The 26913-nt window shown below is 42.2% G+C and overlaps 1 protein-coding gene across 4 annotated transcripts in view; it reads left to right on the top strand.

Moving 5' to 3' along the window:
- Positions 1-26913, top strand: part of CUL1 (cullin 1) — a 100949-nt gene that overhangs the window by 33191 nt on the left and 40845 nt on the right. For all 4 annotated transcript variants that reach the window (XR_004970931.1, XM_036328428.1, XM_036328430.1 and 1 more), the window contains exon 2: positions 4683-4982. Coding sequence is in view for 3 of the 4 variants with exons in the window: in XM_036328428.1 (XP_036184321.1) it covers positions 4843-4982 (140 nt within the window). In the remaining variant the exon portion in view is untranslated. The remainder of the gene's footprint in view (positions 1-4682; positions 4983-26913) is intronic.

Here is a 26913-nt window from a genome sequence, read left to right as displayed (position 1 = left end):
GCGGGGGGGGGGAGGAGGTGTCCCTCAGCCCAGCCTGCCCCCTCTCACATACTGGGAGCCCTCAGGGGATGTCCTATTGACGGCTTAGGCCCGCTCCCAGCTCCCCTTGGGGAGCGGGCCTAAGCCGCAGTCTGGCCTCCCTTTGTGGGAGGTGACCGGGCTGATCAGGGGAAGGCACCAGCCCCATCACCCCGCTGCTGCAGCTACTGCCAGTCACCACAGCCAGCAAGGTTTTTTCATCAACACGGACTCCAGTCCCGTCACCATGAAAAAATGACAACTTTTTTTAGGCATTTTCAAGATGTGTCTTTCATATAATAATAATTTCTTTATTATTTTTTTATCCTCACCTGAGGATATGTTTCCATTGATTTTTAGAGAATGTGAAAGAGAAAGGGAAAGACAGAAACATCAAAATGAGAGGAACAGTTTGATTGGTTGCCACCTGCATGAGCCCTGACCTGGGCCCTGGCCAGGGAGGAGCCTGCAACCTAGGTACATGCCCTTGGTCAGAATTGAACCCAGACCCTGCCATCGGCAGGCTAAGGCATTATCCACTGAGCCAAAGTGGCTAGGGCAGGATATGACATTTCTTAGCCCTCCAGCAGCGGACCTTCATTTTTTTCACCAGGAGTGTGGTGAAAAACCCTAGATCACCGTTTTGGATTCTTATTACCCAAGTTACTAAGAATATTACCAGTGGCATACAGGGAGCTTAACCAGTGAGCGGTCAGAAAAGGTGCTTCCTCTGTAGTTCACACCAATCTGCGGCTTGGCACCCCACCCACCCCCGCCCCAGGCTTGATGCCTCTGGCCCAGGCTTCAGGCCTGGGCAGGGGAACCCCATCTCCCCCAATCACGGGCTCCACCCATGCCCAGGCCTGACCCCTTGGCCAGAGGCGTTGACCCCCATCACCCTCTGATTGCCAGATTGGCCCCTTGCCCAGGCCTGATGTCTCCAACAGAGGTATAAGGCCTGGGCAGGGGACCCCCATCTCCCTCCCATAGCTGGCTCCGCCCCCCGCCCAGGCCTGATGCCTCTGGCCCAGGTATCAGGCCTGAGCAGGGGACCCGCACACCCCTCTGATTGACGGCTCCACCCCCTGCGCAGGCCTGACGCCTGGGCCAAAGGCGTTGATCCCCATCACCCTCCAATTGCAGGATCAGCCCCTTGCCCAGGCCTGATGCCTCTGGCCCAGGTATCAGGCCTGGGCAGAGGACCCCCAGACCCCTCCGATTGCCGGCTCTGCCCCTGGCCCAGGCCTGATGCCTCTGGCCCAGGATTCAGGCCTGGGCAGGGGACCCCCAGACCCCTCCGATTGCTGGCTCTGCCCCCTGCCCAGGCCTGATGCCTCGGCCAGAGGAGTTGACCCTCATCACCCTCCGATCCCCGGATTGGCCCTTTGCCCAGGCCTGAGGCCTCCAGCAGAGGTGTCAGGCCTGGGCAGGGGACCCCCAGCTCCCACCATCCCTGGCTCCGCACCTGCTACCCGCGATCTCTGGCACCACCCCTGCCCAGACCTAAGGCCTCTGGTGGAGGCATTAGTCCTGGGCAGGAGACCCCCAGCTCCCCGCGATCTCCTGCTCTGCCCCGGCCTAGACCTAATGCCTCTGGCCAAGGCATTAGGCCTGGGCAGGGGACCCCCAGCTGCTCACAATTGCTGACTCTGCCCCTGCCCAGGCCTAACGTCTTTGACCAAGGCTTTAGGCCTGGGCAAAGGACCCCTAGCTCCCCGGACTGCCGGGAGAGCAGGTTGGGGGAGTGACTACAGGCGGATGCCGCAGCTGCCCCGCAAGCCCCCATCTGCCAGCGGGAATGCGGGTTGGGGGCGTCCACCTGCACTCACGCCCCAACCCGCTCTCGGGGGTTGGGGGCGTGACTGCAGGCGGACGCCGCAGCTGCCCCAATAGCCCGGGTCTGCTGGCCAAAGCGGGTCGGGGGAGACCGCCCCACCAGCCCTGGTCTGCTGGCGGGAGCGGGTTGGGGGCGTGACTGCGGGCGGAAGCCGCAGCCGCCCCGCCAGCCCCGGTCTGCCAGCGAGAGAGCCGGTTGGGGTCTTGGCCAGTAGGGGACAACTGCAGTCACACCCCGCCAGCCCTGGGTTGGGTCGCCTGCCATCCAGGTCACGGATAGCAGGCCTGGATGGCAGAGGGGCAGGCAGGATGGCGCTGTCCCATCCTGCCTGCAGTATGCAAATTAGCTGCCATCTTTGTTGGAGGTTAACTGCCATCTTAGTTGGCAGTTAATTTGCATATCGCCGTAATTAGCCAATGGGAAGGGTAGCGGTCGTACGCCAATTACCATATTTCTCTTTTTATTAGATAGGATATGACATAAAATACATTCAGGATCAGGAATAGTATTGTGCCTTCATAAAATGTTAAGTCATTAGCTTAGATGACAAATAGTAGAGATGATTTAGGTTTCAGTAGTTTGGACTTATTCTATAAACATGACCTGCTATGCCCAAGTTTATGAAGAGCTATAATGCCACTGAGGATGCGGGATGCACCAGGTTACGTGCTGGGCTAACTCAAACTTGCCCTGGCAGTTTGACAACCTGTTCTTATTGTACCAGATACCATTTTTCTGGCGCCATTACAATAATTCAGTGTTAATTAACATGAGGAGTAGTGGTTTAAAAACCTCCATATTGTGATGTGATATACATAGATGATCCTTAAAGTACGTCTATAATGTGCCATATTGAGAAGTACCGTCTTAATACAATATTGCATAGCAAAGTCCCTTTACCTATGGATCCAACATCCTGGAGCATTATAAAGTGTATTTTGCAGTAGCTTTGGACACTTAGAGATAATAGCAATTACCATTTGTTAAATATTTTATATACATTAACTTAAACTTCACAACTATTTAGGAAAATGATTTTGCCCCACTTTGCAGACTAGGGAATGGGGGCTTGGAGAAGTGAGAAGTTAAGTAAGTTGCCCAAGACCACATACCTAGCAGGTGTGGGGCTGAGCTTTAAACCCAGGTCTCTGAATTCAGAGTACATTTTAAATTTTGCTCAGCCTTGCCAAATTGCCTTCTAATTTGTGAAAGTGGATTATTTTTCCTACTTATAAGCTATTTGTGTTTCTCTTTTTTGGAAGTTTCCTTTGTTTTTTCCTTTGAGTTTCTCTTTCTGGTTGTTATACAGGTCAAGAAATATAGTTGAAGTTTGGTACTTTTAGAAGACAAAAAGCAACATGCTAGTTGTCTCTGCAAGTTTTACTCAGCTTTTTCTGTGGGCATATTTCTTTTCTTTTTAAAATGTTTATTGTTGAGAATATTACAGATGTCTCCTCTTCCCCCTTTCTCCCCATTTCCCCACTCTGCCCAGGTCCTGGCCCACCCTAGGCCTTCACCACCTTATTGTCTATGTCCATTGGTAATGCATATATGCACATAAGTTCTATGGTTAATCTCCCCTCCCCCTTCCCTCTGAGATTCATCAATCTGTTTCATGTTTCCATGCCTCTGGTTCTATTTTATTAATCAGTTTATTTTGTTAATTAGATTCCTTGTTCATTTATTTTGGTTTTTAGATTCAATTGTTGATAGATATGTATTTATTGCCATTTTATTGTTCATATTTTTTTTTTGGTCTTTTTTCTTCTCCCTCCACCTTCTCCTTCCTCTCCTAAAGAATACCCTTCAACATTTCATGTATTACTAGAGGCCCAGTGCATGGATTCGTGCACCAGTGGGGTCCCTCGGCATGGCCTGCGGGAAATTGGGCTAAAACTGGCTCTCCCAACATCCCCCAAGGGGTTCCGGATTGCGAGAGGGCACAGGCCAGGCCGAGGCACCCACCAGTGCATGATTGGGGCCGGGGAGGGACCGTGGGAGGGCTCCAGGGTGTGTTGGGCCTGTCTCGCCCAGTCCCGATTGGCTGGACCCCAGCAGCAAGCTAACCTACTGGTTGAAGTGTCTGCCCCCTAGTGGTCAGTGTGCATCATAGCGACTGATCGAATGGTTGAACGGTCAGTCACTTAGCATATATTATATAGGATTGGTTTGGTGGTGGTGGACTCTTTTAGCTTTTTCTTGTCTGTGAAGCTCTTTATCTGACCTTCAATTCTAAATGATACCTTTTCTGGGTAGAGTAATCTTGGTTGTAGGTCCTTGCTATTCATCACTTTGAATATTTCTTGCCACTCCCTTCTGGCCTACAACGTTTCTTTTGAGAAATTAGCTGACAATCCTTTGGGCAATCCCTTACTTTTCTCTTGCTGCTTTTAAGATTCTCTGTTTGTCTTTAATCCTTATTTTAATTATGATGTGTCTTGGTGTGGGCCTCTTTGGTTTCATATTGTTTGGGACTCTGTGCTTCTTGGACTTAATAAAAGTCTTTTTCTTTCACCAAGTAGGGGAAGTTTTCCGTCATTATTTTTTCAAATAGGTTTTCTTTCTTTTTTTTTTTTTTTCAAATAGGTTTTCAATTTCTTGCTTCCTCTCTTCTTCTGGCACCCCCATGATGCAAATGTTGGTAAAAATAAGCATATTTCTATGCACATATATAATAGGAGTGTTTCCACATACAAAGATAAATAATCTCTGGATTAGCGTGGTGCCTGCAAATGCCTACAGACTATTTCTGTCAGGGTGTGAGTATTTCAGTACCTCCCTGGGGTATTGAAAAAGAATTAATTAATTCCCTTTATTTCTTCTTCAGGTTTGCCTGCGATGAGATTTCATTCTCTACAGTTAAAGGACATCCTTTCTGAGCTCTGTGAATAAATTTGGAATGATACTGTATATTTTCATCTAATGGAGGATTAGCTGTATTTTGAATAAGGATTGCTGCACTGGACAACTTCAGAATATTACTCACAATGTCATCGAACAGGAGTCAGAATCCCCATGGACTGAAGCAGATTGGCCTTGACCAGATCTGGGATGACCTCAGAGCCGGAATCCAGCAGGTGTACACCAGACAGAGTATGGCAAAATCCAGATACATGGAGCTCTACACGTATCCTGCCGCCTGCATTGAAAGCTATTTGCTTAGAAGCCTGTTTACTAATATGATCTGAGAATTATTAGAAATTTGACATGTTTTCTCTTTCAGGTCATCCATGAGTTCATTTTAGCTTTAAATATTAAGTCACTCTTAAGTTTTTTGAACAGAGGTGAAATTGGCTGGCTGGTAGTCTAAAGCTGTGCTGTTCAGTACAGTGGCTGTAAGCTACACGTGGCTGTATTTCAAGTCATTTAAATTATGTAATTAAAAATTCAGTTTTGCCCTTGCTGGTTTGGCTCAGTGGATAGAACGTTGGCCTGTGGACTGAAAGGTCCCAGGTTTGATTCCGGTCAAGGGCATGTATCTTGGTTGTGGGCACATCCCCAGAAGGAGGTGTGTAGGAGGCAGCTGATCATGTTTCTAACTCTCTATCCCTCTCCCTTCCTCTCTGTAAAAAATCAATAAAAAATACATTTTTTAAAATTTAGTTTTTATGTTGCAGTAGGGGCATTTTTTAAAATATCTTTTTATTGATTTTAGAGAGAGGAAGGGAGAGGGATAGAGAAATAGAAGCATTGGTGAGAGAGAGATGAGAGAGAAACATTGATCTACTACCTCCTGCACAACCCCCCATGGGGAATCAAGCCTACAACCTGGGCATGTGCCCTGTCCAGGAAAGAAACCAGTGACGTCTTGGTTCATGGGTTGATGCTCAACCATGGAGCCACACTGGCCAGGTGCAGTAGCTGTATTTCAAGTACTCTGTAGATAGATAGTAGACTACTTCCCTCGTGGCAGAAAGTTTTGTTGGACAGCACTGGATGTGGGGGTTGGGGGTTGGTTTCCATGTTACCTGTGGCTGCCTTCATGGGGTAGATGGAGCAGAGTTGGATAGTTGCATCAGAAATGGTCTGGTCCACAAAGCTGACAGCATTTACTCTCTGGCCCTGTATGGGAAAAGTTTGCTGACCCATCTAAAGGGTTACTACACAGAGCAAAAGTTCTACTTTATGCTCTGTTTTTACAAACATGGTATTTTTAAAAAGTATTTCATTCATTTCGTAGTGCATGATGTGTGTGTGCAAGGGACTGTGCCGTGTGCTATGGAGGTTATGTGGGGTGGAGGGCAAAAGATGTAGCTCCCATCTCCATTATATATTCAGTGATAGACTATTTAACTTGTAGTTTCTTGATGCCATTTAAGTATAAGAAATTGAAATATAAGCTAACTTAATAGAGAGCAGATTGCTACTGATTTGCTGGTTCTAGGAGTTTAAAGTTTCTAGTTTAATGGATATTTAAGTTTGTCATTAATGTGTATCAGTGATTGTCAAACTTGGTTAGATGATTTTCCAGTATACCCACAACTATGCTACTATTTTAAAATCTTTAAAACTTTTACATTAATTTAAGTAAATACAAAACTGTATGTTCCTTTCTAAATTTAAATTTTATTATAGGTGTGTACACATACTCATAATATGTATATGTATACACTTCTGTAGAATATTTTTTTAAAAATAACAACTTTATTGAATATCATTTACATACTATAAAATTCATCCTTTTTAAAAAGTATACAATGCAGCAGTGTTTAGTATAGTCACAGTTGTGCTACCATAACCATTTTCTAATTTTGAACATTTTTATCACCCCTAAAAGAAACTCTGTACCCATTAGTAGTCATCTCCATTCTCTCCTCCCCCAGCCTCTGGCAACCCCTGATCTACTTTCTGTCTCTAAGAATTTGCCTGTTCTGGACGCTTCATGTAAATGGAATCACACAGGATGTGGCTTTTCATGACTGGCTTCGTTCACTTAAGATAATAACATTTCCAGGCTCATCCTTTTTGTAGCATGGTTGGTGCTTCATTTGTTCTAGTGGCTAACTTGTGTGAACATGACGCATGTTTTCCATTCATCAGTGAGGGATGTCTGGTCGTGTCCACTCTGGGCTGTCAGGAACAATGCGGCTGTTATAAATATTGTGTGAGTTTTTGTGTGCACTTGTGTTTTCATTTCTCTTGGGTACATACGTAGGAGTGGGATTGCTAGATCATATAATACAGGGAACACTTTTAAGCAGGATAGAATCTTTGCAAATGAAAGGATATTATTCCACTCAAGAGGATTGTGGCCTTCTGGGTATGACAGTTTTTTGTGTGTGTTTTTTTGTAGTAGAGCTGAAGATGTGATTCCAGAGATTAGACAAGGCACTTGGTTGGATTTCTGGCTTGTAAAAAACAACAGGGGAGCATTAATGTGGAGATCAAGGAATTTTTATTATCTCTGGGGAATTTCTTAATGTGTAATTTTTTACTAAATCAGATTGGTCTTTTACCCAATAGGATGTTTTGCTTTTAGGATTCTCTCTAAGAAAGTAGACTTTGTCTGCTTGTAGCAATTACTGAATTCTTTTATTCTACAAGTAATTATAATTTGTAGTTTTTATAATAATTACAATTTTAAATATTTTAGGAATAATACTCTTAAATTGAGTGCTATTTTTTTTGCCTTCCAGTTTGGTCTAAGACAATAACATTACATAAATTAATTAAGAGTGGAGAATCTAACTTTAAATCTTAAGATATTATTTATGAAATCATAGCCACAGTTTGAGTCCTGTGTGTCAGGCATTGTGCTAGGGACCACCTACATCTTATTTAAGGCTTAAATCACCCAGGAAGGTTGGTGTAGTAACCCTTGGTATCAGAAACCTGGTCTCCAAAACCTCAAGTAACTCACCTAATTGTTGTAACAACTACTGATAAATGATGATGCCAGAACTAAAATTCTTAGTAGTCTAAATATAGAAACTGCCTTTTATCTCCTATATGCCTCAGGATTTATATTTGGATGAATTGTATTTCTCAAAGTATTTTCTGTATTTTCCTTATGAAGTTCCAAAGAAGGGTGTTTTGATCAACTCATTTTTTTAAATTTTTTTTATTGATTTCAGAGAGGAAGGGAGAGGGAGAGAGAGATAAAAACATCAATGATGATACAGAATCACTGATCGGCTGCCTCCTGCCTCCTGCATGCCCCACACTAGGGATAGAGCCTGCAACCTGGGCATGTGCCCTGACCGGGAATTGAACTGTGACCTCCTGGTTCATAGGTTGACACTCAACCACTGAGCCACGTCGGCCAGGCTGATCAACTCTTATTATATTAAGTTTTAGGATACAGATGAAACAGTAGAATGTCTACTTGTATTTGTTAATTTGATTATTGAAATCCTAAAATTGAACTCCTCCTTTCACCTGCGTTTTTAGTATTAGTGTTATTGTCATAAGTAGAACTTTGAGTTATCTGACACATTTTTCTAGAGCACATCTTCACTTCCATTTAAGTCATTTTAAGATATATAGTACTTCCTGAAATTATGTGTTCCTATGACTGCAGTTTTATGCCAGCTCAGTTTGCATAACAGTTTTGTTTCTGTTTAAGTTATTTTCTTCCAGGTGTATATTCAGTCTCCCATGGACCCACTTAACTGTATCGCTCCTTAAAATACTTTCCTACAGGCTGGTTTATAGTGACATCTGACACATGGGATTGTGAGGTTACGTTTCAGGTTAGCAGGCACTTTTGGTCCCGGGAAGAAGGAGCAGACTGCACCTCACTCTTCTGGGGTTACTCTTCAAAGGGTAAAGAACCTTATTAAGCAAGAGAGGATTGGAAAACTGGTTGAGAGAAAGAATGGAGGAACCCTTTTCTTCCCATAAGTCTAACTGGTAGATTAGATTAGAACAATCAAATAAAGCTAATTTGTTCACTTTTATTTATCCTGGAGATAGGCCTGCCATGTTTTCTAGAAAAAGGAACCTACTTCTAGATGTGAAGTGATATTCTTAGAGCCCTTAGGAACCTGTGGAGTATTGAATAGGATGATGTAATAGGACTTTGGGCTCTTAGGCAGCATAAACGTTTTTCTTGTTTTTTTCCAGCTCAGAATGGCAAAGGAAAGAGAAGGGAATTCGGAGAAAGAAAAGGTCTCAGAGCATCTGAGTCAGAAGGATCTAGTTCAGTTTCCTTTGTTTCCAGCCACTTCACAGAGGCTTCATTTTCTACTGAAATTTTAGCCTTGAGCCCTTGTTCCCCACTCTGTGTCTTGTTGAGCACTTCCATGCAGTTCCAGTTTCCTGGGATGTCCCACATGCATATATGTAGTTAAATAAGGACTTTTCTTTTTGCAGTAAAATACAGGAGCTCTCCTATCCAGTATTCCTTGATAGTAGTCAGTTTCCTTTCTTTTGAACTTGAAATAGGAAATGAAGTTTCTTATCAGTTTGTGGGCACCATTATATTTCCCATGTCATGCCTGGTTCAGAGGACAGGCCAGGGTCCTGCTAGTGGAACAGGCACTTAGGAAGGGAATGCTATGCAAATTTATCTCCTATATGGCATAGCTGACAGACCCAGTCATATCTAGTCTAGGCACTAGGCTGTCCGATTGAAGTTTCTCTTTGTTTTTGTGAGGCCCAGGTCTACCTTCCCTCACTTCCAGGTCAAAATCGGTTTTTTTGTTGTTGTTTTTCTGCTGTCATTATACTCCTCAAACTATCATTTTAGCTTCCCTGGGAATCAATTTAAACTTCCATGTTGATGTCTTTCTCTTTCTTTCTGTCTGTATGAGTTCTCATAAATTTTAAAGTTTCTGTTTTTCTCCCTGTAGTTCTGTGAGCTGAATTAGTTCATTCCATTTTCTTGGCCAGTTTTTTCAAAATCTTTCCCCCCAGTTTGGTGAAGGAGGGGTAGGGGGTGGGAGGAAGAGGTCATTGGGGAGAAAAAAGGGGACAGCTGTAATACTTTCAACCATAAAGATTCTTTTAAAAATCTTTTCCCCAACAGTACACTAAGGATCACGTTCAGTGTTCCTAGTAAGTTATAATATCAGCATATTCACAGTTCACATTTAACCTCTGTTCTGTGACACAACTTGTCCCTGGAGCGGGGCTCGCTTCACCCAGAGTAGACCTGCTGAGCCATTGGCAGCCGCAGCAGGTGCTCTACAGGAATGACGTGCCAAGACATGCTGGTCCCACTGCCTCGCTGCACCTGCTAGCTGTATGCTCATGTCGCAGCTACCGCTGCCACTCTCTCAAGTTGACATGTTTCACCCTCCCCGGTTCTTCCAAAGGAGCTGGGAGTCCAAAGGGAAGATTCCAGCTACAGAATTCTCTTCCCTTTATAGAAACTCACAAAATCTCAGAAAAACAGATCAAATAGAAAGAGTAACATTTTGTTCTCACAGTAGATTAGAGGTGATCCATGTCCATTTGGAAATAACCATATAGCTTGAAGAATGTACTTGGGTATTTTATCTTGTACTTTTTATTCAGGGTCTTATATTAATCTTACTTTGCTCACCTAATGAGCATGGCATACATCAAATTTAGACATATAGATACAGTTCATTTTTTTTTTTCAAATGTGAGCTGCCATTCTCATGTATTTATACTCAGAAAGAGGCGCTAAGCGTTGTAACTGGTTCACAAAACGAAGTGCAAATTGTCAGTAGGCATATGGGGAAATGGTCAACCTCATAATTATTAAGGAAATGAAGAATTAAAAGTTTTAACCTGTCAGGTTGAAAAGAGTTTTAAAGAAGTGATTATAGCCAGTGTTGGCAGGAGTTGGGGAGCCAGAGCACCTCCATCGTCAGGTACGAATGTTAGTTTGCTAGTATCTTTTTGTAGAGAAATTTAGAAATATCAATATGTCTTTATATTTCTAAATTTGAAATTTGAAAATGTACCCTGGTTCAGGGATTTTTTTTTTTTAAACTTTATCCCAAAAACATAGTTGTATTCAAATTGTATGTGCAAGCTATTCAGAATAATAATAGGAAACAGTTGGAAACAGCCTCTGTCTTTAATAGTAAGAATTTGGTATTTAATGACCATAAATAGCCATTAAAAATAAATTGAGTATTCATTGACACGTAATAATGCTTGCAGTAAGAGTGAAAGCAAGATATAAAGTGGTATGTGTACTGTGAACCCCTGGCACACCCTATTTTTGAAAAAAAAAAAAAAAATTTACTGCCCTTATTGAACATGGCTATTCGTAGTATTGGGCTTATGATGATTTTTTAAAAAATGATCTGTGCTTTCTAGATTTTCAGTATATAGCATACATTTAAAAATACACTTGATTAGTTTTTGTTAGTTTTCCTTAACCAAATGAAAATTGTCTCTACCTTTCACTATTGAGCTGGTACTATTAAAGTAGTTTTTAGGATTGAGAAATTGTATCTATCCTTAAGAACCTACAGAATTCATAATTACATTGCACTAGAGGCCTGGTGCACGAGAATCGTGCATTTGGGGCGGGGGGGGGGGGGCGGCCTGCACCCTCTCGCAGTCTGGGAGCCCTCGGGGGATGTCTTGACAACTTCGGCCCACTCCCATGGGCCTAAGCCAACTCATTAGTCAACAGAGCCAAATATCAACAGTACAACGATTGAAATTTCTTTTGAGCCAAATTTTTTAAACTTAAACTATATAGGTAGGTACATTGTTATTAACTTAATTGGGGTACTCCTAAGCTGGCCTTTGCTAAAAACGTCCTCAGTCTGATTGAGGTATGTTCGCTGAGGTCGATCCCTTCCAACTGTCCCATCCACACTCGTCTTGTATACTTGTTTCGTCTATCTCCTTTCGTTCATCCTCTCTATATGTCCAAACCATCTCAACATACCTTTCTCAATCCTTGACACTACATCTTCTTTCACTCCACAACATTCCCTAAAATTAACTTAATATACTTTACTTTTGTCACCTGCATGATTTGCAGACGTGACTAGCATTAACCACTGCACAATGAGACTGCTGACTGACTAGCTTGCTCAACTTGTGCATGAATCGTGCGTGCCTCCCCTGCGCTGCGTCTCCCGCGGCCCACCTGCACTGTGTCTCCCGTCGCCCAACCGACTGACATCCCCCACTTTTTCTACCACCACTTCTTCAAAATAGACTTGCCCAGGCTGAAAACCAACTTCTGTGCATGGGCCACGAAGTTTCAATTGCACTGTACGTACGCACCCGCACGTGGTATTTTGTGGAAGAGCCACACTCAAGGGGCCAAAGAGCCACATGTAGCTCGCGAGCCGCAGTTTGCCGACCCCTGGCCTAAGCCATCAGTCGGATATCCTTAGTGCTGCCTTGGAGGCGGAAGAGGCTTCCGCCACCACCGCTGCACTCGCCAGCCGTGAGCCCGGCTTCTGGCTGAGTGGCACTCCGCTATGGGAGTGCGCTGACCACCAGGGGCCAGCTCCTGCGTTGAGCGTCTGCCCCCTGGTGGTCATTGTGCGTCATAGTGACCGGTCATTCCATATTTGGTCAATTTGCATATTAGCCTTTTATTGTATAGGATTGTTGCCTCTAGAATTGAATTTTTGTTTTTTATTCGTATGAATATGGTACTTTCAGCTTTTTTTGTGTGTGCTTCATGGTGTATATATATTCAGAGCACTTCAAATATTTGTAAATAAATCTTACAGTTAGTTACAAGCAATCTTTGCTTTTGGAATATGCTTTTAGATGCAAACTGATTTGCTTTGTGATATCACCCTTCGAATTCTGTCTAACCACAGCCTGGAGAGGACTTAGTTCTTTCATAATTTTGCCAACAGACTGTACTGGCTGATGGTAGGCCTGCTGCTCTGGCCACTTTGTAGTGAAAGTCTTTGCAAATGATCTTATTACAAATTCATTGTTGGAATTTCCACTCTTAATTCTGTTGGTTAAGAAGTGGTAGTAGAAAATGGTTCTATTCTGTTTAGTTTTGTTTTAATTGAATTGCCGTTTAGAAAGTGAAAGTGGTTTGAGTTTGGTAGTAACCAAAAGTCGCAAATTGGTTCCCCTTCTCCCTTTAGATGAGGCCTGGTGCTGTAGAGTCACAGAGACATCCAGACCTTCGCAGCATTACAGTAGCCACTGTGTGTCACAGTCAGGTATGTGACCACACCCACAGCAGGAATGGCCTGTCTTTTCCTAGCATCTGAGGTAGGGGGAGATGTTTGGGAAATGTCTGCAGAAAGATGAGCTTGTGTGGCTTTGCCTGAGACCTCTTTGCATCTGATGTGACCCTTTTCACAGTGACTTGTCCCTACCAGTCATGCAAAAGGTGTGCCTTGGCAAGTGATTGAAGAGTTCCAGGGTGACGAGGTGTGCGGCCTATCTCCGAAGCAGAAGCAGACTTGCTCTTCACCACCAACTGCCACCTACAGAACCGTCCCGCTTGCCTGTGAGGGGACCTGGGCAGATCCCAAGAGGGCCTAGTGTCTGCTTCCAAAGAGGTCTTCCAGGAACCTTCTGAAATAACCTCAAGTTTTAAAAGTCAAATATGTGGGTTTGCCAGACTCTGGCTGCCCTAGTACAAAACACTAACCCATTGACTGCTGAATGAAGCCTCTATTTTATTGCCTTGTAGATTTTTAATTTATTTTTACCTCCTTGTGGATTTTCGTTTTCTTATTTCCTCCTAACTTCTATATTTCATCTTTCCTCTCAATCTATTTTGTTTTTGCTTTAAAAGTAATTTTAGATTTGATCATTTTTCTCCTAATTATTGGTCATATTTACTTTTTATACTCATCATAGAAAGTAAAAAAATGATTACTTAACACATAATTGAGCATGTGTTGGAATGGTGGGTGGTATGGTATGTGAAGGGACAGAAGGAGCCCCGATTCCTACAGACAGAGCAGCTGGATGCCAGAGGCCGAGAATTTCCTGACTTGGAGAAAGGGCACCAGGAGTTAGGAGTGCGCCCATTTCAGAGTCCTTTAGACATGGATCACTCCCTGCAAGACGATGCACTCAACAGTCATGGTGCTTTCTCTGGCAGCTCACTGAGATGTGCTTTTTTCTTTTCTGATAACGTTCCCCCACATAGTGTGGTTGATGAAAAACTGAACGGAAGCTGGTGTGTTGGCACAGCCCTGTCTGTCTGTCTGTCCGGCGGGGGGGAGGAGGGCTGTGCTTCTTTCTTCAGTGCCATTCTTTTGTAAAAGGTAGTTCACTGCTCCCTCAGAAGTATTCCTCTCCTGTTTGTATATCAACTCTGTATCTGCTTTCTATTCAAGAAAACTGCAAGTATGGTTCTCCCGGCCAGCATTTCGCATGAGAAGAAGGCTTAGGCTGAAGTCTTGTTAGTAACTTAATTGGGGTGCTCCTAAGCTGGCCTTTGCTAAAAACGTCCTCAGTCTGACTGAGGTATGTTCGCTGAGGTCGACCCCTTCCAACTCTCCCATCCACAGTTGTGAAGTCTTCCACAGTTGGACACAGCTATTCCTTTTGTGGGTTGAAACTGTTTACTGGAAAAAACTGCATGAACTGAAGAGTAGATCCATTGGGGAGCTTTATAACATGTAATTTTTGTTTTTTTTATAAGTTGTCCTGTTTAAAATATTAGGAATCCAAAAAGGCACACAGTACAGGTCCATGTTCTTTCCATCCATGTTTTACTTAACGTCTGAGCAGCAGGCATCCTATGGCTGCTCGCTTGGGTACAAAAACGAGTGCTATATGCAATTTAAATTAATCTTTAACAAAAACAACTGCCCAATTGTAAGTAGCTAAGTAAACATATATCTATAGGGTTTTGTTTTTGTTTTTTTTTGTAGAAATGGTTCCCTGTGGTCATTGATTCTGATAGAGAACTAGGTCTGAAACATCCCTGTGAGTGAACAGCAACAGTCTCCTGACCTCGTGCCATTTTCAGCTTATATCTAATCACTTGTAACTGTGGTTGTGTGGTCCAGAAACAAGCATCTCTGCTAGAGCCAATAGAAAAGTTCATTTTTTCTTGATGGCTTTGAAAATATTTGAACTTTAGTCAGAATAGGAATTGTCTTAATGGCTGGTCTTCTTACCTACATGCTGTTAGAAATGTGGAAACCAAAATTACTTTTGGCAGAAAGCACTCCAAATGTGTAATATGTTTATTTCTAATAATTCATAGGTAGGTCAGTTTTCTGTTTGTTTTGTGTATGTGTGTGTGTGTTTCGTTTTTGTTTTGTCGGTAAATTTTAAGATTCTGACTTGTATATTGGAATTTTCCATCCTATTTTACTTCCCTGTTCTGTAGATACTTATTCTGGCTTATATTTTCTATTCTTTATTATGTTCCAGGTATTCTTATAAGCTATCTCAGACATCTTCTAAGTCAAGTTGAGGGTGTATACGTGTGCAAGATGGAATGTTTGTGATGAATGTTGATGGTCTCGTTTCATTGTTAGGAAGTATCTGATGGGTAGTGTGACAGCTGACATTGCAGAGATGCTAAGAGGAGGGAGAAAGGTTTCGATGCTGCGATGGTTAGAAAGTTTCATGAACTAGTAGGGTTTGTGGACTTCAAAGGTTGACTAGGTAAGAAGAGAAGAAGGAAAGTCTTGCAGAGTTTTCCTGGAGGGAGGAAGGTGAAGGTGGAAGCAGCACTTTCACAGGACATGCTTTGGTAGCTCGAGTAGCTCTGTAAGAAGAACTAGATGACGTGGGCAGTTTTACTGGCTTGAATAAAGGATGGTGCCAGGTTGTTGTGAATCTTGAAAATCAGGTGAATTTGTACTTTTTTTTTTTAAGTCGTAGGTCCATAGAGTTGGAATATGACTTGAGAATTAAGGGCTTCATGTAAACAAATTTTAGGAGGATTAATCTGGAAACAGATGTGATTGAAATAGGAAAGAGATCAAAGGCAGGAAGAAAATAACTTCTAAACTTCTTGGAGGAGTAATTCAAGTGTGACGTGTAAGGTGAGCTAAGATAGTGGCCATAGAAATGGAACACAAAAGGAGCATATTACTGGGCTTCTGCTGAAATTTGTGTTTTGACTTTCCCATCTGTGATATTACTAAAATGATAGTAAAATAATTTTTAGCCTGGCCAGTGTGGCTCAGTGGTTAAGTGTATACCTGTGAACCAGGAGGTCATGATTTAATTCCAGTCAGGGCACATGCCTGGGTTGTGGGCCTGATCCCCGTTGTGGGGCATGCAGGAGGCAGCCGATCAATGCTTCTCTCATCATTGATGTTTCTATCTCTCTCTCCTACTCCCTTCCCCTCTGAAATCAATAAAAATATATTTTTAAAAAATGAGAGAACAGACATTATAAATAGATAAGAATGCAACAATTTTTTGGAAGTTGAAAAGCTGATGGAGGCAGGGTACTGATTACTGGGGCAGAAGAAGCCTCAGTTTAGAAGATACTCAGAGGAGGATGCTAGCAAGACAGCTGCTGGGCCTGCAAGACCAGAGAAGTGGGATCTGCAGGCTCTGGTTGGACAGGAGGTCGAGGTGTGAGACTGAGCAGTGCCTGGGAGGTGAGGGATAAATTCAGAATCATCTCCTTCTACTCCCAAGCACAGAACACATGGCAGCAAGAGCTTACATCCCAAGCAGAATTATTGCTTGTATTTAAGGACCAATTTTAGAAATTTGGAGAAGGAGGCCTGGCAGAGGTTGGCATAAATAGGAACTATCAACAGTGCTTATGGTAGAAAGATCATAGTTCATGAGTCTCTAGTCCCATATCAAAATACCAGGGGTGATGCTGGAGACAGAACAGTTCTGGAAAAACTGAAGACCCTGAAAAATAAACCCATTTATTAACATGGGAAGATACAGCAGTCAATGGCCAGCTCCCAGATGGAAGAGTCACACAAAACTGTGGCCCACCATCCCCACTCAGGCCCGTGGCATTTCCAGTGGGCTTTTATTTTAGCACCTTATCACTAAGGATTAATAAATGTCTGGAAGGACAGAATAAAAAGGGAAAATGATAATACAGGGCACAGAAGAAAATGTTTTAAAAATTATTGTCAGATGTGAGAAGCTCCTTATACAGCAGTAAATTAGGAGGAAGAGGACAATAAGAAAACTCACATCTGAAATGGTAACTGAGATTCTAAAAAGAAAAGTAGTAAAAGAATGAGAAGACCAAGAAGTAACCCAGAGACCCAATATATGACTGTTAGGAAGGAATTCCAGAGAAAAATGGAGGAGACTTAAAATTTATAATATTATCCTATCTAATAAAAGAGCAATATGCAAATTAACCATCACTCTGCGACAAAAGATGGCGGCGCCCATAGCAGCCGGGGCAGGACACTGGCGGCGTCACCCCAGCAACGTGAGCCCAGCAGGCAAGTGAGGCCCGCAGGCAGCACCCAGCAGGGCCTGCTTGGCGGTCACTGTGGCGACCCGCGAACAACCGAGCGCGGCCCGCAGGCAGCACCCAGCAGGGCCTGCTTGGCCCTGTCATCGCAGCATCCCACGAGCAGCCAAGCGCAGCCTGCAGGCAGCACCCAGCAGGGCCTGCTTGCCCGTCACCGTGGTGTGGAGCAGGCAGGCCCTGCAGAGACCCATGGGGAGCGGGCCCAAGCCGTCAGTAGGACATCCCCTGAGGGCTCCCGGATTGGAGAGGGTGCATATCGGGCTGAGGGACACCCCCCCACTTGCACGAATTTTGTGCACCAGGCCTCTAGTATAGAGATTATAAAATAATTTACTATAACTGAACATGCTAAATCTAGTGACAAGAAAATGAAGAGAAAAGCGCATTACCAGGAACAAAGTAATGACATTTCTGTTCAGAAAAGATTAAGAAAGATGCCAGAACCTACGATTTAAGTAAAGAGAGCAGATTAGTTTTTGGACTAGTATTGTCCAGTAGGTCTGGAAAGCAGCCAGTCCACATTGGAGCCACAAGACTGGAGAGCTCTGGAAATTGTTGCCAGAATTAAGACCATGGGTGTGATAAGTGAAACTCAGCCTTAAGATACCAATAGGAAAGTATAGGGTATCAGAAGTTTCTGCATGCTTCCTAGTCAGTGTGCCTTCCCCACAGCAGCTTCATGGAAAGGAGAGTGTAGCATATGTCCCCTTCATGTAAGGCTGCTTTAGTTCAGGATGTTCTTGAGATTTACCCATGTTACTGTAAGTATCACTAGGTCTTCCTTTTTATTGCTGAATAGTATTCTGTTGTATGAATATGGCAGGTTTTTAATTCATTCTTTAATAATAGATACTTGCTATTTCCATTTTTAGGTATAATGAACAAAGCTACTCTGACATTTGGAGTTGTGTGACAGTTTCACCAGCACTGGATGTGTCATTCCTATGGTTTTAGCTGCTGTTGTGGGTGCACGATAGTATCTTTAATTTGGGTTTTCCTAGTGATTAATGGTGTCGAGTCCCTTTTCACGTGCTAGTTGATTATTTGTAAGTCTTTTTTTAGTAAAGTATTCTAGTCTTGCTGGGGTTTTTCCCCCATTTTTGGATTGCTATACTTTTTATTATTGGGTTGTAGGAGTTTAGTTAGGATACCAGTTTTGTCAGATATGTCTTGCTAACATTTTCTCTCAGTCTGAGGCTTGTTATTCCTTTTCTTACTGGAGTCCTTGGGTGAGCAGGTATTTTTTATTTTGAGAAAACTTACTTTGTTTTATTTTTCTTTTGTAGTTATGTGACCTATAAGAAACCTTTGCCTAGATCACAAAAATACACTGTTTCCCTCCTAAAGCTTAATGGTTTGCACTTTTACATTTAGATTTAGGATCCATCTTGAGTTAATTTTGTGGATGGTGTGAGGTAGGGCTCAAGGTTCATTTTTCCTCTCTGTGGCTATCCTATTATTCCAGTGTCATTTGTTGAAAAGACTGTTCCCCAATCGGTTGCTTTGGTGCCTTTGTTAAAATAACTGGTAATATAAGTGATTCTGTTTCTAGAATTGTTTCATTGATCTATTTATCCATCCTAAAGGAATGATTACTAATTTGTAAAGTATTTCTGCAAGTGGTGGTAGGCGATGCCCACATGTCCATGGGAATCTTTTTGCTGTCATTTCTTAATTACTGTAGCATTATGAAAAACCTTGAAGTCAGGTAGTAATGTCTTCCAGCTTTGTTCTCTACTCTCCTACCCCCCCCCCCCCCCAGATTATTTTGATTCTAGGTTCTTTGCATTTTTCTAAATTTTATTTTCAGCTTGTAAATTTCTAGCCTAAAAACTACTGGGGTTATAATTGGGATTGTATTTAATTTTTTAAAAAGTAAGTCTTATTGAGATATAATTCACATGCCACAAAATTATCCATTTAAAGTGTACATTTCAGTGTTTTTTAGTATATTCACAGACCTGTTCAGCTATTACTACATTCAGTTTTAGAACATTTTTTATCGTATCTGAAAAAAACCTTGTACCCTTTAAACTGTCATATGCTTACTCTCTCTGCCTCCTACCAATCTACTTTCTATCTCTAGAGATATGTCTATTCAGAACATTTTGTATAAATATAATCATGATATGGTGTTATGGACTGAATTCCATGCCCCCAAAATTTATATGTTGAAGCTCTAAACCCAATTTTATAGTACTTGGAGATGTGGTCTTTGGCGGGGGGAAAGAAGTAAGATTAAGTGAGGTCATAAGATAAGGTCCTACTAGTACTATAGGATTGGTGTCTTTATAAAAAGAGGAAGAGACACCAGAGAACTCTCTCTCCGAGAACACAGGGAGAAGGCAGCTGTGTACAAGCCAGAAAGGGAGTCCTCACCAGAAACGAGCCCTGATGGCACCTTGGTCTTGGACTAATGGCCTGCAGAACTGTGCAGTGTTCTGAGAGTGTGCTAGGTGAGTGTATGCTTCAGTCATGATTCCTCTATGATGTATGCTTATGGGTATAATGACCATATCAGAAAGGATGTAATTGAAGGCTTTGAATATTTTCTAATTTTATTCCAGAGGAATTGTAACTGTGTGCACTCCGACCCCCAGTGGATAGAAGCTCCCATTTTCCTGTATTTTGGCTGTCATTGGGTTTTTTTCTTTAAACCTTTGTTAATTTAGTAGCTGCAGATTAATATATTGCCAAGAAACAGAAGTCAGGCTGGACCAAATAAGCAAAAAAATTCCCTGGATGCAAACTAGAGCTGGGTGCTAGGTAAGAATTACGAGCCTCTGTGGCAGCTTTTAAGGATTTGGATGACAGGTGGAAGATGGTGGCAACATGGAAAAGGAGATAAAGCCTCAGGCAAATGGTGGGGGTAATGCCCCCATGTCCTTAGAAATCTTTAGTGAGGAAATGAACTGGAAAACAAAATTAACGATCCCCTGTTCCAGGAAGGCAACTAAGAAACCAGTTTGAGCTGAGTTCTGGATGTGAGGGTAGTATGGAAAGTCTATCTTGAGAATTTTTGTCACTTCAAGTGTGTTTGGAGTTTGAGTTTTCTACCAACTTGTTACAGGATTTCCTCAAGCTCGAAATTAATGTGAAAACCACTGAAAGTGAGATTTAAAAGTATATAAAGTTATGAAGCAGAGGAGAGAGTTCACAGGAACAAGTCAGCACATAGAATGAACAGAACTGGAGCCTCAGGAACTGCAACAATAGGATCTTTAGAGAGTGAGCGCCTCTTAAGTATGTTAAGACAATTAGTGATATGCAGAATCAAAAATGTACAGGAACAAAACACTGGAGAATAAGATTTTTAAAAGGACCAGGAAATTCTACAAATATAAAATACAGTCATTAACAGTAACCAGCAAATGTGACACAGCTGAGAGAATCACTTAATCAGACGGTAGATCAAGGAAAATTAGGAAGTTTGGACAAAGAGGGAAAGTGGTGGTGAATAACTGAAGAAATAAAGTGAGATAGGGAAGGAAGGTGACTTGAATATGCCCGACATACATGTAGTAGAAAAGATAGGAAAAGGTGGAAGGGGGATCAGAGGAGATAACCTAAGAATTTATCAGAATTGATGAAAAGCAAAATAGGCACGCCAGATTTTAAGGTAACAATTACATGAATACAAATAAAATGTGTAATGCCAACATAATAAAAACTGTAGTGTAACAGGGAATATTGACCCATTAGAAAGGGCAAAGGGAGAAAACAAGCATAAAGGAAAAATAATTAAAATAGGAAACGCAAAATATGGTAGAAGTTAATCCAATTAGCAATATAAAACAATAAAATCTTAAAACCAAACTTGTCCATCAGAGATTATTAGACTCAATTTTTTTAAAGTGAATTTTTCAATGGTGGTGAGCATAGACACATCAGAACATTGATGAGAGAGAGACATCATGTATCGGCTGCCTCCTGCATGCCCACTACTGGGGATCGAGTCTGAAACCCAAGGCATATGCTCTGACTGGGAATCAAACCATGACCTCCTGGTCCATAGGTCAATGCCCAATCACTGAGCCACACCGGGCGGGCCAGTATAAAAGATCTGAAAAACAGACCAGCTTGCTCTGATGGGTCCCAGCAGTCAGAGAATGGATATTGCCTTCAAGCACATAGAAAGAAAATCATATTTAGCTGTAAGTCTCATCACATTTCAAAAAAACTATAAAAAAGATAGCATCCTCTGTTTAATTTAAAAATGAAATTACGGGTTTTTAAGGTAAAGGAAAATACACCTTTGAATCTAAAAAATTCTAAATCACTTAAGAGAACTAATAATGGAAAAAAAATATATAACTAATAAGGAAAACACATATCAGACCCTGGTGATGCAGCCAAAGTGGTATGGAGGAGAAAATATGTAGTTTTCAAAGCTTATATTAGAGCAAAGTGGAGAAATTGCAAAGCTAAGCAACCAAAGCAAGGATTTATAGAAAAAAGAAAGCAAATGTAAAGAAATAAAAAGAACAGAAATAAAGAAACAGTGATTAAAATTAATAAGTTGCAAACCGGTTCTTTAAAAAGACTAATAGACAAGCTTCTGGCAAAATTAATTATAAAAAATATTTAAAATAAATAAGGCCTTTTTTTAAAAAAGAGAAGACTAAACAACTGGGCAGTCTACTTGAAAACTTAATGAAATGGGCAGTCTAAAAATAGCAATACATAATAGTGGGAAGGGATAGACCATGTAATTCACTGTGTGTGACCCATTGCTCATTACCATATTCAGTTTACTCAAGGTAGATTAGAAACCTCAATGTGCAAATCAAATTTAAAAGAAAGTAGAATCATGCCAAAAATTGAACCCACCAAATGATCATTAACAACAAGAGAGTGGATAACTTGTTGTAAATCTGTACTATGTGGTATATTGCATACAAATGGAGTTGTCTCATCTTCACAGAAGCAAATGACAGGAGCAAATGTGCATGTTACAACTTGTGTAATCTCAAGTTTGAAAACAAAATAACTTCATATATAGTTACCCAGTAAAATAGAAAAACTTCCATAGGAATGATAGGCACCAAATCATGGGTATCTTTGCCCCTAGGAACAGTGGAAGGAGGAGTGGATTGTGGAGCAGTACATAGTAATAATCAATCATAATCTGTACCACGTCATTTCCTAAAACATTAGGGAGGTTTGGATGGAATGAGACGAGTGGGAAATAGTAAGATTTTTTCCAATTGGGTCATGAGCGTCATTGTGTATTATAATCCGTGATTCTCTCTGCATTGGAAACATTTAATAAAATGATTCATTGTTTTAAAGCATAGTTTTTTTTTATTATTACTAAGGTTGAGGAATTTGGGGAGGAGGCCATTAATACATATTTCTTTTAGCTTTTGGATTTTCTGTTGAAATATTTTGCCCATGTTTCTGTAGAGATTAACTTTCTTGTTTTTTAATTAAATCTTTATTGTTCAGATTATTACATTTGTTCCTCTTTTTTCCCCCCATAACTCTCCTCCTCCCAGTTCCCGCCCCATCCTCCGCCCTCACTCCCCACCCACTGTCCTCATCCATAGGTGCACGATTTTTGTCCAGTCTCTTCCCGCATCTCCCACACCCCTTTCCCCCCCAAGAATAGTCAGTCCATTCCCTTTCTATGTCCCTGATTCTATTATAATCACCAGTTCATTCTGTTCATCAGATTATTTATTCACTTGATTCTTAGATTCACTTGTTGATAGATGCATATTTGTTGTTCATAATTTGTATCTTTACCTTTTTCTTCCTCTTCCTCTTCTTAAAGGATACCTTTCAGCATTTCATATAATCCTGGTTTGGTGGTGATGAACTCCTTTAGCTTTTCCTTATCTGTGAAGCTCTTTATCTGACCTTCAATTCTGAATGATAGCTTTGCTGGATAAAGTAATCTTGGTTGTAGGTTCTTGGCATTCATCACTTTGAATATTTCTTGCCACTCCCTTCTGGCCAGCAAAGTTTCTGTTGAGAAATCAGCTGACAGTCGTATGGGTACTCCCTTGTAGGTAACTGAGTTTCTTTCTCTTGCTGCTTTTAAGATTCTCTCTTTGTCTTTTGCTCTTGGCATTTTAATTATGATGTGTCTTGGTGTGGTCCTCTTTGGATTCCTTTTGTTTGGGGTTCTCTGCGCTTCTTGGACCTGTAAGTCTATTTCTTTCACCAGGTGGGGGAAGTTTTCTGTCATTATTTCTTCAAATAGGTTTTCAATATCTTGCTCTCTCTCATCTTCTGGCACCCCTATAATTCTGATGTTGGTACGCTTGAAGCTGTCCCAGAGGCTCCTTACACTATCTTCGCATTTTTGGATTCTTTTTTCATTTTGCTTTTCCGGTTGGGTGTTTTTTGCTTCTTCACATTTCAATTCTTTGACTTGATTCTTGCGCTCCTCTGGTCTGCTGTTGGGAGTCTGTATAATATTCTTTATTTCAGTCAGTGTATGCTTAATTTCTAGTTGGTTCTTTATCACAACATCGAGGGTCTCATTAGATTTCTTGAGGATCTCACTACATTTATCGGCAGTTTTTAGAAACTTATTGAAAGACCTTAAAAGTGTGATTTTGAGCTCTATATCTTCCATTTCTGACATCTGCGTCCTGTTCCTTTGTCTCCGCGTTTTTTATGCTTTCTTGGTGCAACTCCTAGTGGTCTTTATGCGCAGTCTTGTTGTAGTTAAGCCTAGATTGTTGTAGGTAATAATGGCGGGGATTTGACCTCCAGGCCAACTGGCTGTGAGAATCAGCTGTGTCTGCAGTGAGAGAACTTCTGTCCTCTAGGGAGGTGCTAATTTAGCTTTTGCCTGAGGCTATCCGGCAAATGCCTCTGTGTAGGGCTTGGGCAGGGCGGGTCGCACGGGATCAACAGGGTGGACCTGAGCGAGCAGTTTGCAGTTTACTGCTGTAAACCTTGGAGAGAAAGCTGCCTTCGAGTTCCGACCAAAGCCAGACAGTCCCGCTTCTCCCGTTTGAGTCTGGGTCCCTAAGGACTCGCCTGGATCTGGAGCTCAGAGTCTGCGACACCCTCCCGATTGAAAACGCCAGCCGCGCCCTCAGCCACCATCCCGCTCTGCATGCACTCCGCACCTTAGTATTTGACTTCAGCACTGCGCCTCCTCTGAGTGTCCGTATGCGTTTCTCTTTCCTCCTAGTTGTAGGACTTCCACTCAGCCAGTGTTCCTGTGGTTCTGGGTGATGTCCATTCCGTCTTTTAGTTGTTTTTTTTGAAGTGGTTGTTCGAGGCAGCAAACTCCAGCGTTAACCTATGCCGCCATCTTGGTGCTTCGATTAACTTTCTATGTTGCTTTAAATTACCTTAATTTATTAAAGATAGTAACTCTGTTAGTTTAAAATATTTTTTATTAAAATACTTACAAATTCTCAGATTAAGTATTTACGACTTTGGCCTTCTTCAAACTGAGATAAAAAATATAATACTTGTATATTTTCTTTGTTTTATGGTTCCAGTCTGTATATTTTCTTAGTCTACTTATATTTTTAATATGGCTTATTTTTTAAATTTCTTCTTGCCGCCGAAACCGGTTTGGCTCAGTGGATAGAGCGTCGGCCTGCGGACTGAAGGGTCCCGGGTTCGATTCCGGTCAAGGGCATGTACCTGGGTTGCGGGCATATCCCCAGTGGGAGATGTGCGGGAGGCAGCTGATCGATGTTTCTCTCTCATCGATGTTTCTAACTCTCTGTCTCTCTCCCTTCCTCTCTGTAAAAAATCAATAAAATATATTTTAAAAAAAAATTTCTTCTTGCCATAATGTTACTTACTGAATAATCTATCTTTGCTCACTGGCTTGAAATAGCTCTATTAGTTCTTAAAATATACCACTAAAGATTTAAAAAATATATATATATATCTGAATATTTTGTTTTGTTGATATTTCTTTCTACCTGAATCAGTGTCTTTCTGTTAATTTTTTCCAAGTAAAATACATGCTGATACACTAAAATAGTATTAAAGGTTATAACAAAACTAGAGGCCTGGTGGCCCTCAGCCTGGTGCTGCGCTGCTCCGGGCCCTGCTGTGTTGCCATGGGGGCTTGAGAGGCTCTCGCCACTCGCCTGAGCTCTGAGCTCTCTGTCTGGTGCCTGTCGGTCAGCTGAGCAACGCTCCCGCTGTGGGAGTGCACTGACCACCAGGGGGCAGCTCCTGCATTGAGCGTTTGCCCCCTGGTGGTCAGTGCACGTCATAGTGACCTGTCAAACGGTCTACCAGTTGACCAGTCACTTAGGGTTTTATATATATAGACTAGGAGTCCAGTGCGTGAATTCGTGCACCTTGAAAGGAACTGTGGGCCGTGAGGCTGTGGTGGGCACAGGGGCAGGTCTCAGCCCATCCTCCAAGTTCCCGCCTGGCCCCTCCCACCGCAGCCCCCGGTCCCCTGTCTGCCTGCAGCCCCACTTCTGCCGCCGCTGGGCACCAGCAGTGGGTGCTAGCGCCCAGTGGGACCGTGGCATGCGGGAGCAAAGGATTTTCAGTAACCACCAGAGGCTCGCCCCAGTGATAGCAACCAGCACCCCACCTTGGTCTGGCACCCCTGCTCACCTGCTCCACCATCCTGCCGCAACCGACGCCTTCCATGTTCCACACTCTGCCACCTGCTGTTGATGCCCACCATGTACTGCGTGCACCCCTGATGGTCAGCGCACGTCATAGCAACCGGTTGTTCTGCCATTCGGTCTATTTGCATATTAGCCTTTTATTGTAGAGGATAGCCTTTTCTGCCTCACCAACCCCCAGTCCCATTCTCTCCACTACCTCTCCCCAGAGGCGGCTATTGTAGACTTTGGCTGTTTCTTCTGTTGTTTTTACACATCTCTATAATTCTCAGTAGTGCATGTCCACTGCTCTTGTGGTTAATCATGTTTGACACCTGCAACTTTTCTATTGGAATAACAGGATTTGGTCTCTTGCCTGCCATTTCTTCTGCTTTATTTATTTTTTTTTAATATATTTTATTGATTTTTTACAGAGAGGAAGGGAGAGAGATAGAGAGTTAGAAACATCGATCAGCTGCCTCCTGCACATCTCCTACTAGGGATGTGCCAGCAACCAAGGTACATGCCCTTTACCGGAATCGAACCTGGGACCTTTCAGTCCTCAGGCCGACGCTCTATCCACTGAGCCAAACCAGTTTCGGCTCTTCTGCTTTTTTGTCCTTCACTCTCAAAATGTATCTTTGTTTAAATCTACTACTAATCATTTTAAAATAAAGTTTTGGTTATTTCTATATTTTTAATGTATGCTTCTGGAAATATAGCTAATCATTGTAATAGACTGTGATTATTACCTTTTTGTTTTTATTGAAGTAGGTAATTGCAACCTTTCCTTTGTACCTGTTGCCTTCTCATATACTTGGGACAGTTTTCCTAGAGAGAGTCTCATTCAGTGGTTTTCAACCTTCCTAATGCCACCACCCTTTAATACAGTTCCTCATGTTGTGGTGACCCCCAATTTCATTGTTACAGATTGATCATAATTAAAGCATAGTGATTAATCACAAAAATAATATGTAATTATATATGTGTTTTCCGATGGTCCTAGGCGACCCCTGTAAAAGGGTCGCGACCCACAGGTTGAAAATCGCTGCAATTAAATGATCTAGAACAGCGGTTCTCAACCCGTGGGTCGCGACCCCTTTGGGGGTCGAATGACCCTTTCACAGGGGTTGCCTAAGACCATCGGAAAACACATATATAATTACATATTGTTTTGTGATTAATCAGTATGCTGTAATTATGTTCAA

This window comes from Myotis myotis, unplaced genomic scaffold (genome assembly GCF_014108235.1).
Source record: "Myotis myotis isolate mMyoMyo1 unplaced genomic scaffold, mMyoMyo1.p scaffold_m19_p_11, whole genome shotgun sequence".
Lineage (NCBI taxonomy): Eukaryota > Metazoa > Chordata > Mammalia > Chiroptera > Vespertilionidae > Myotis > Myotis myotis.
Note: the sequence above shows the minus strand (reverse complement) of the source record. Positions and strands in the feature narration are given on the sequence as shown.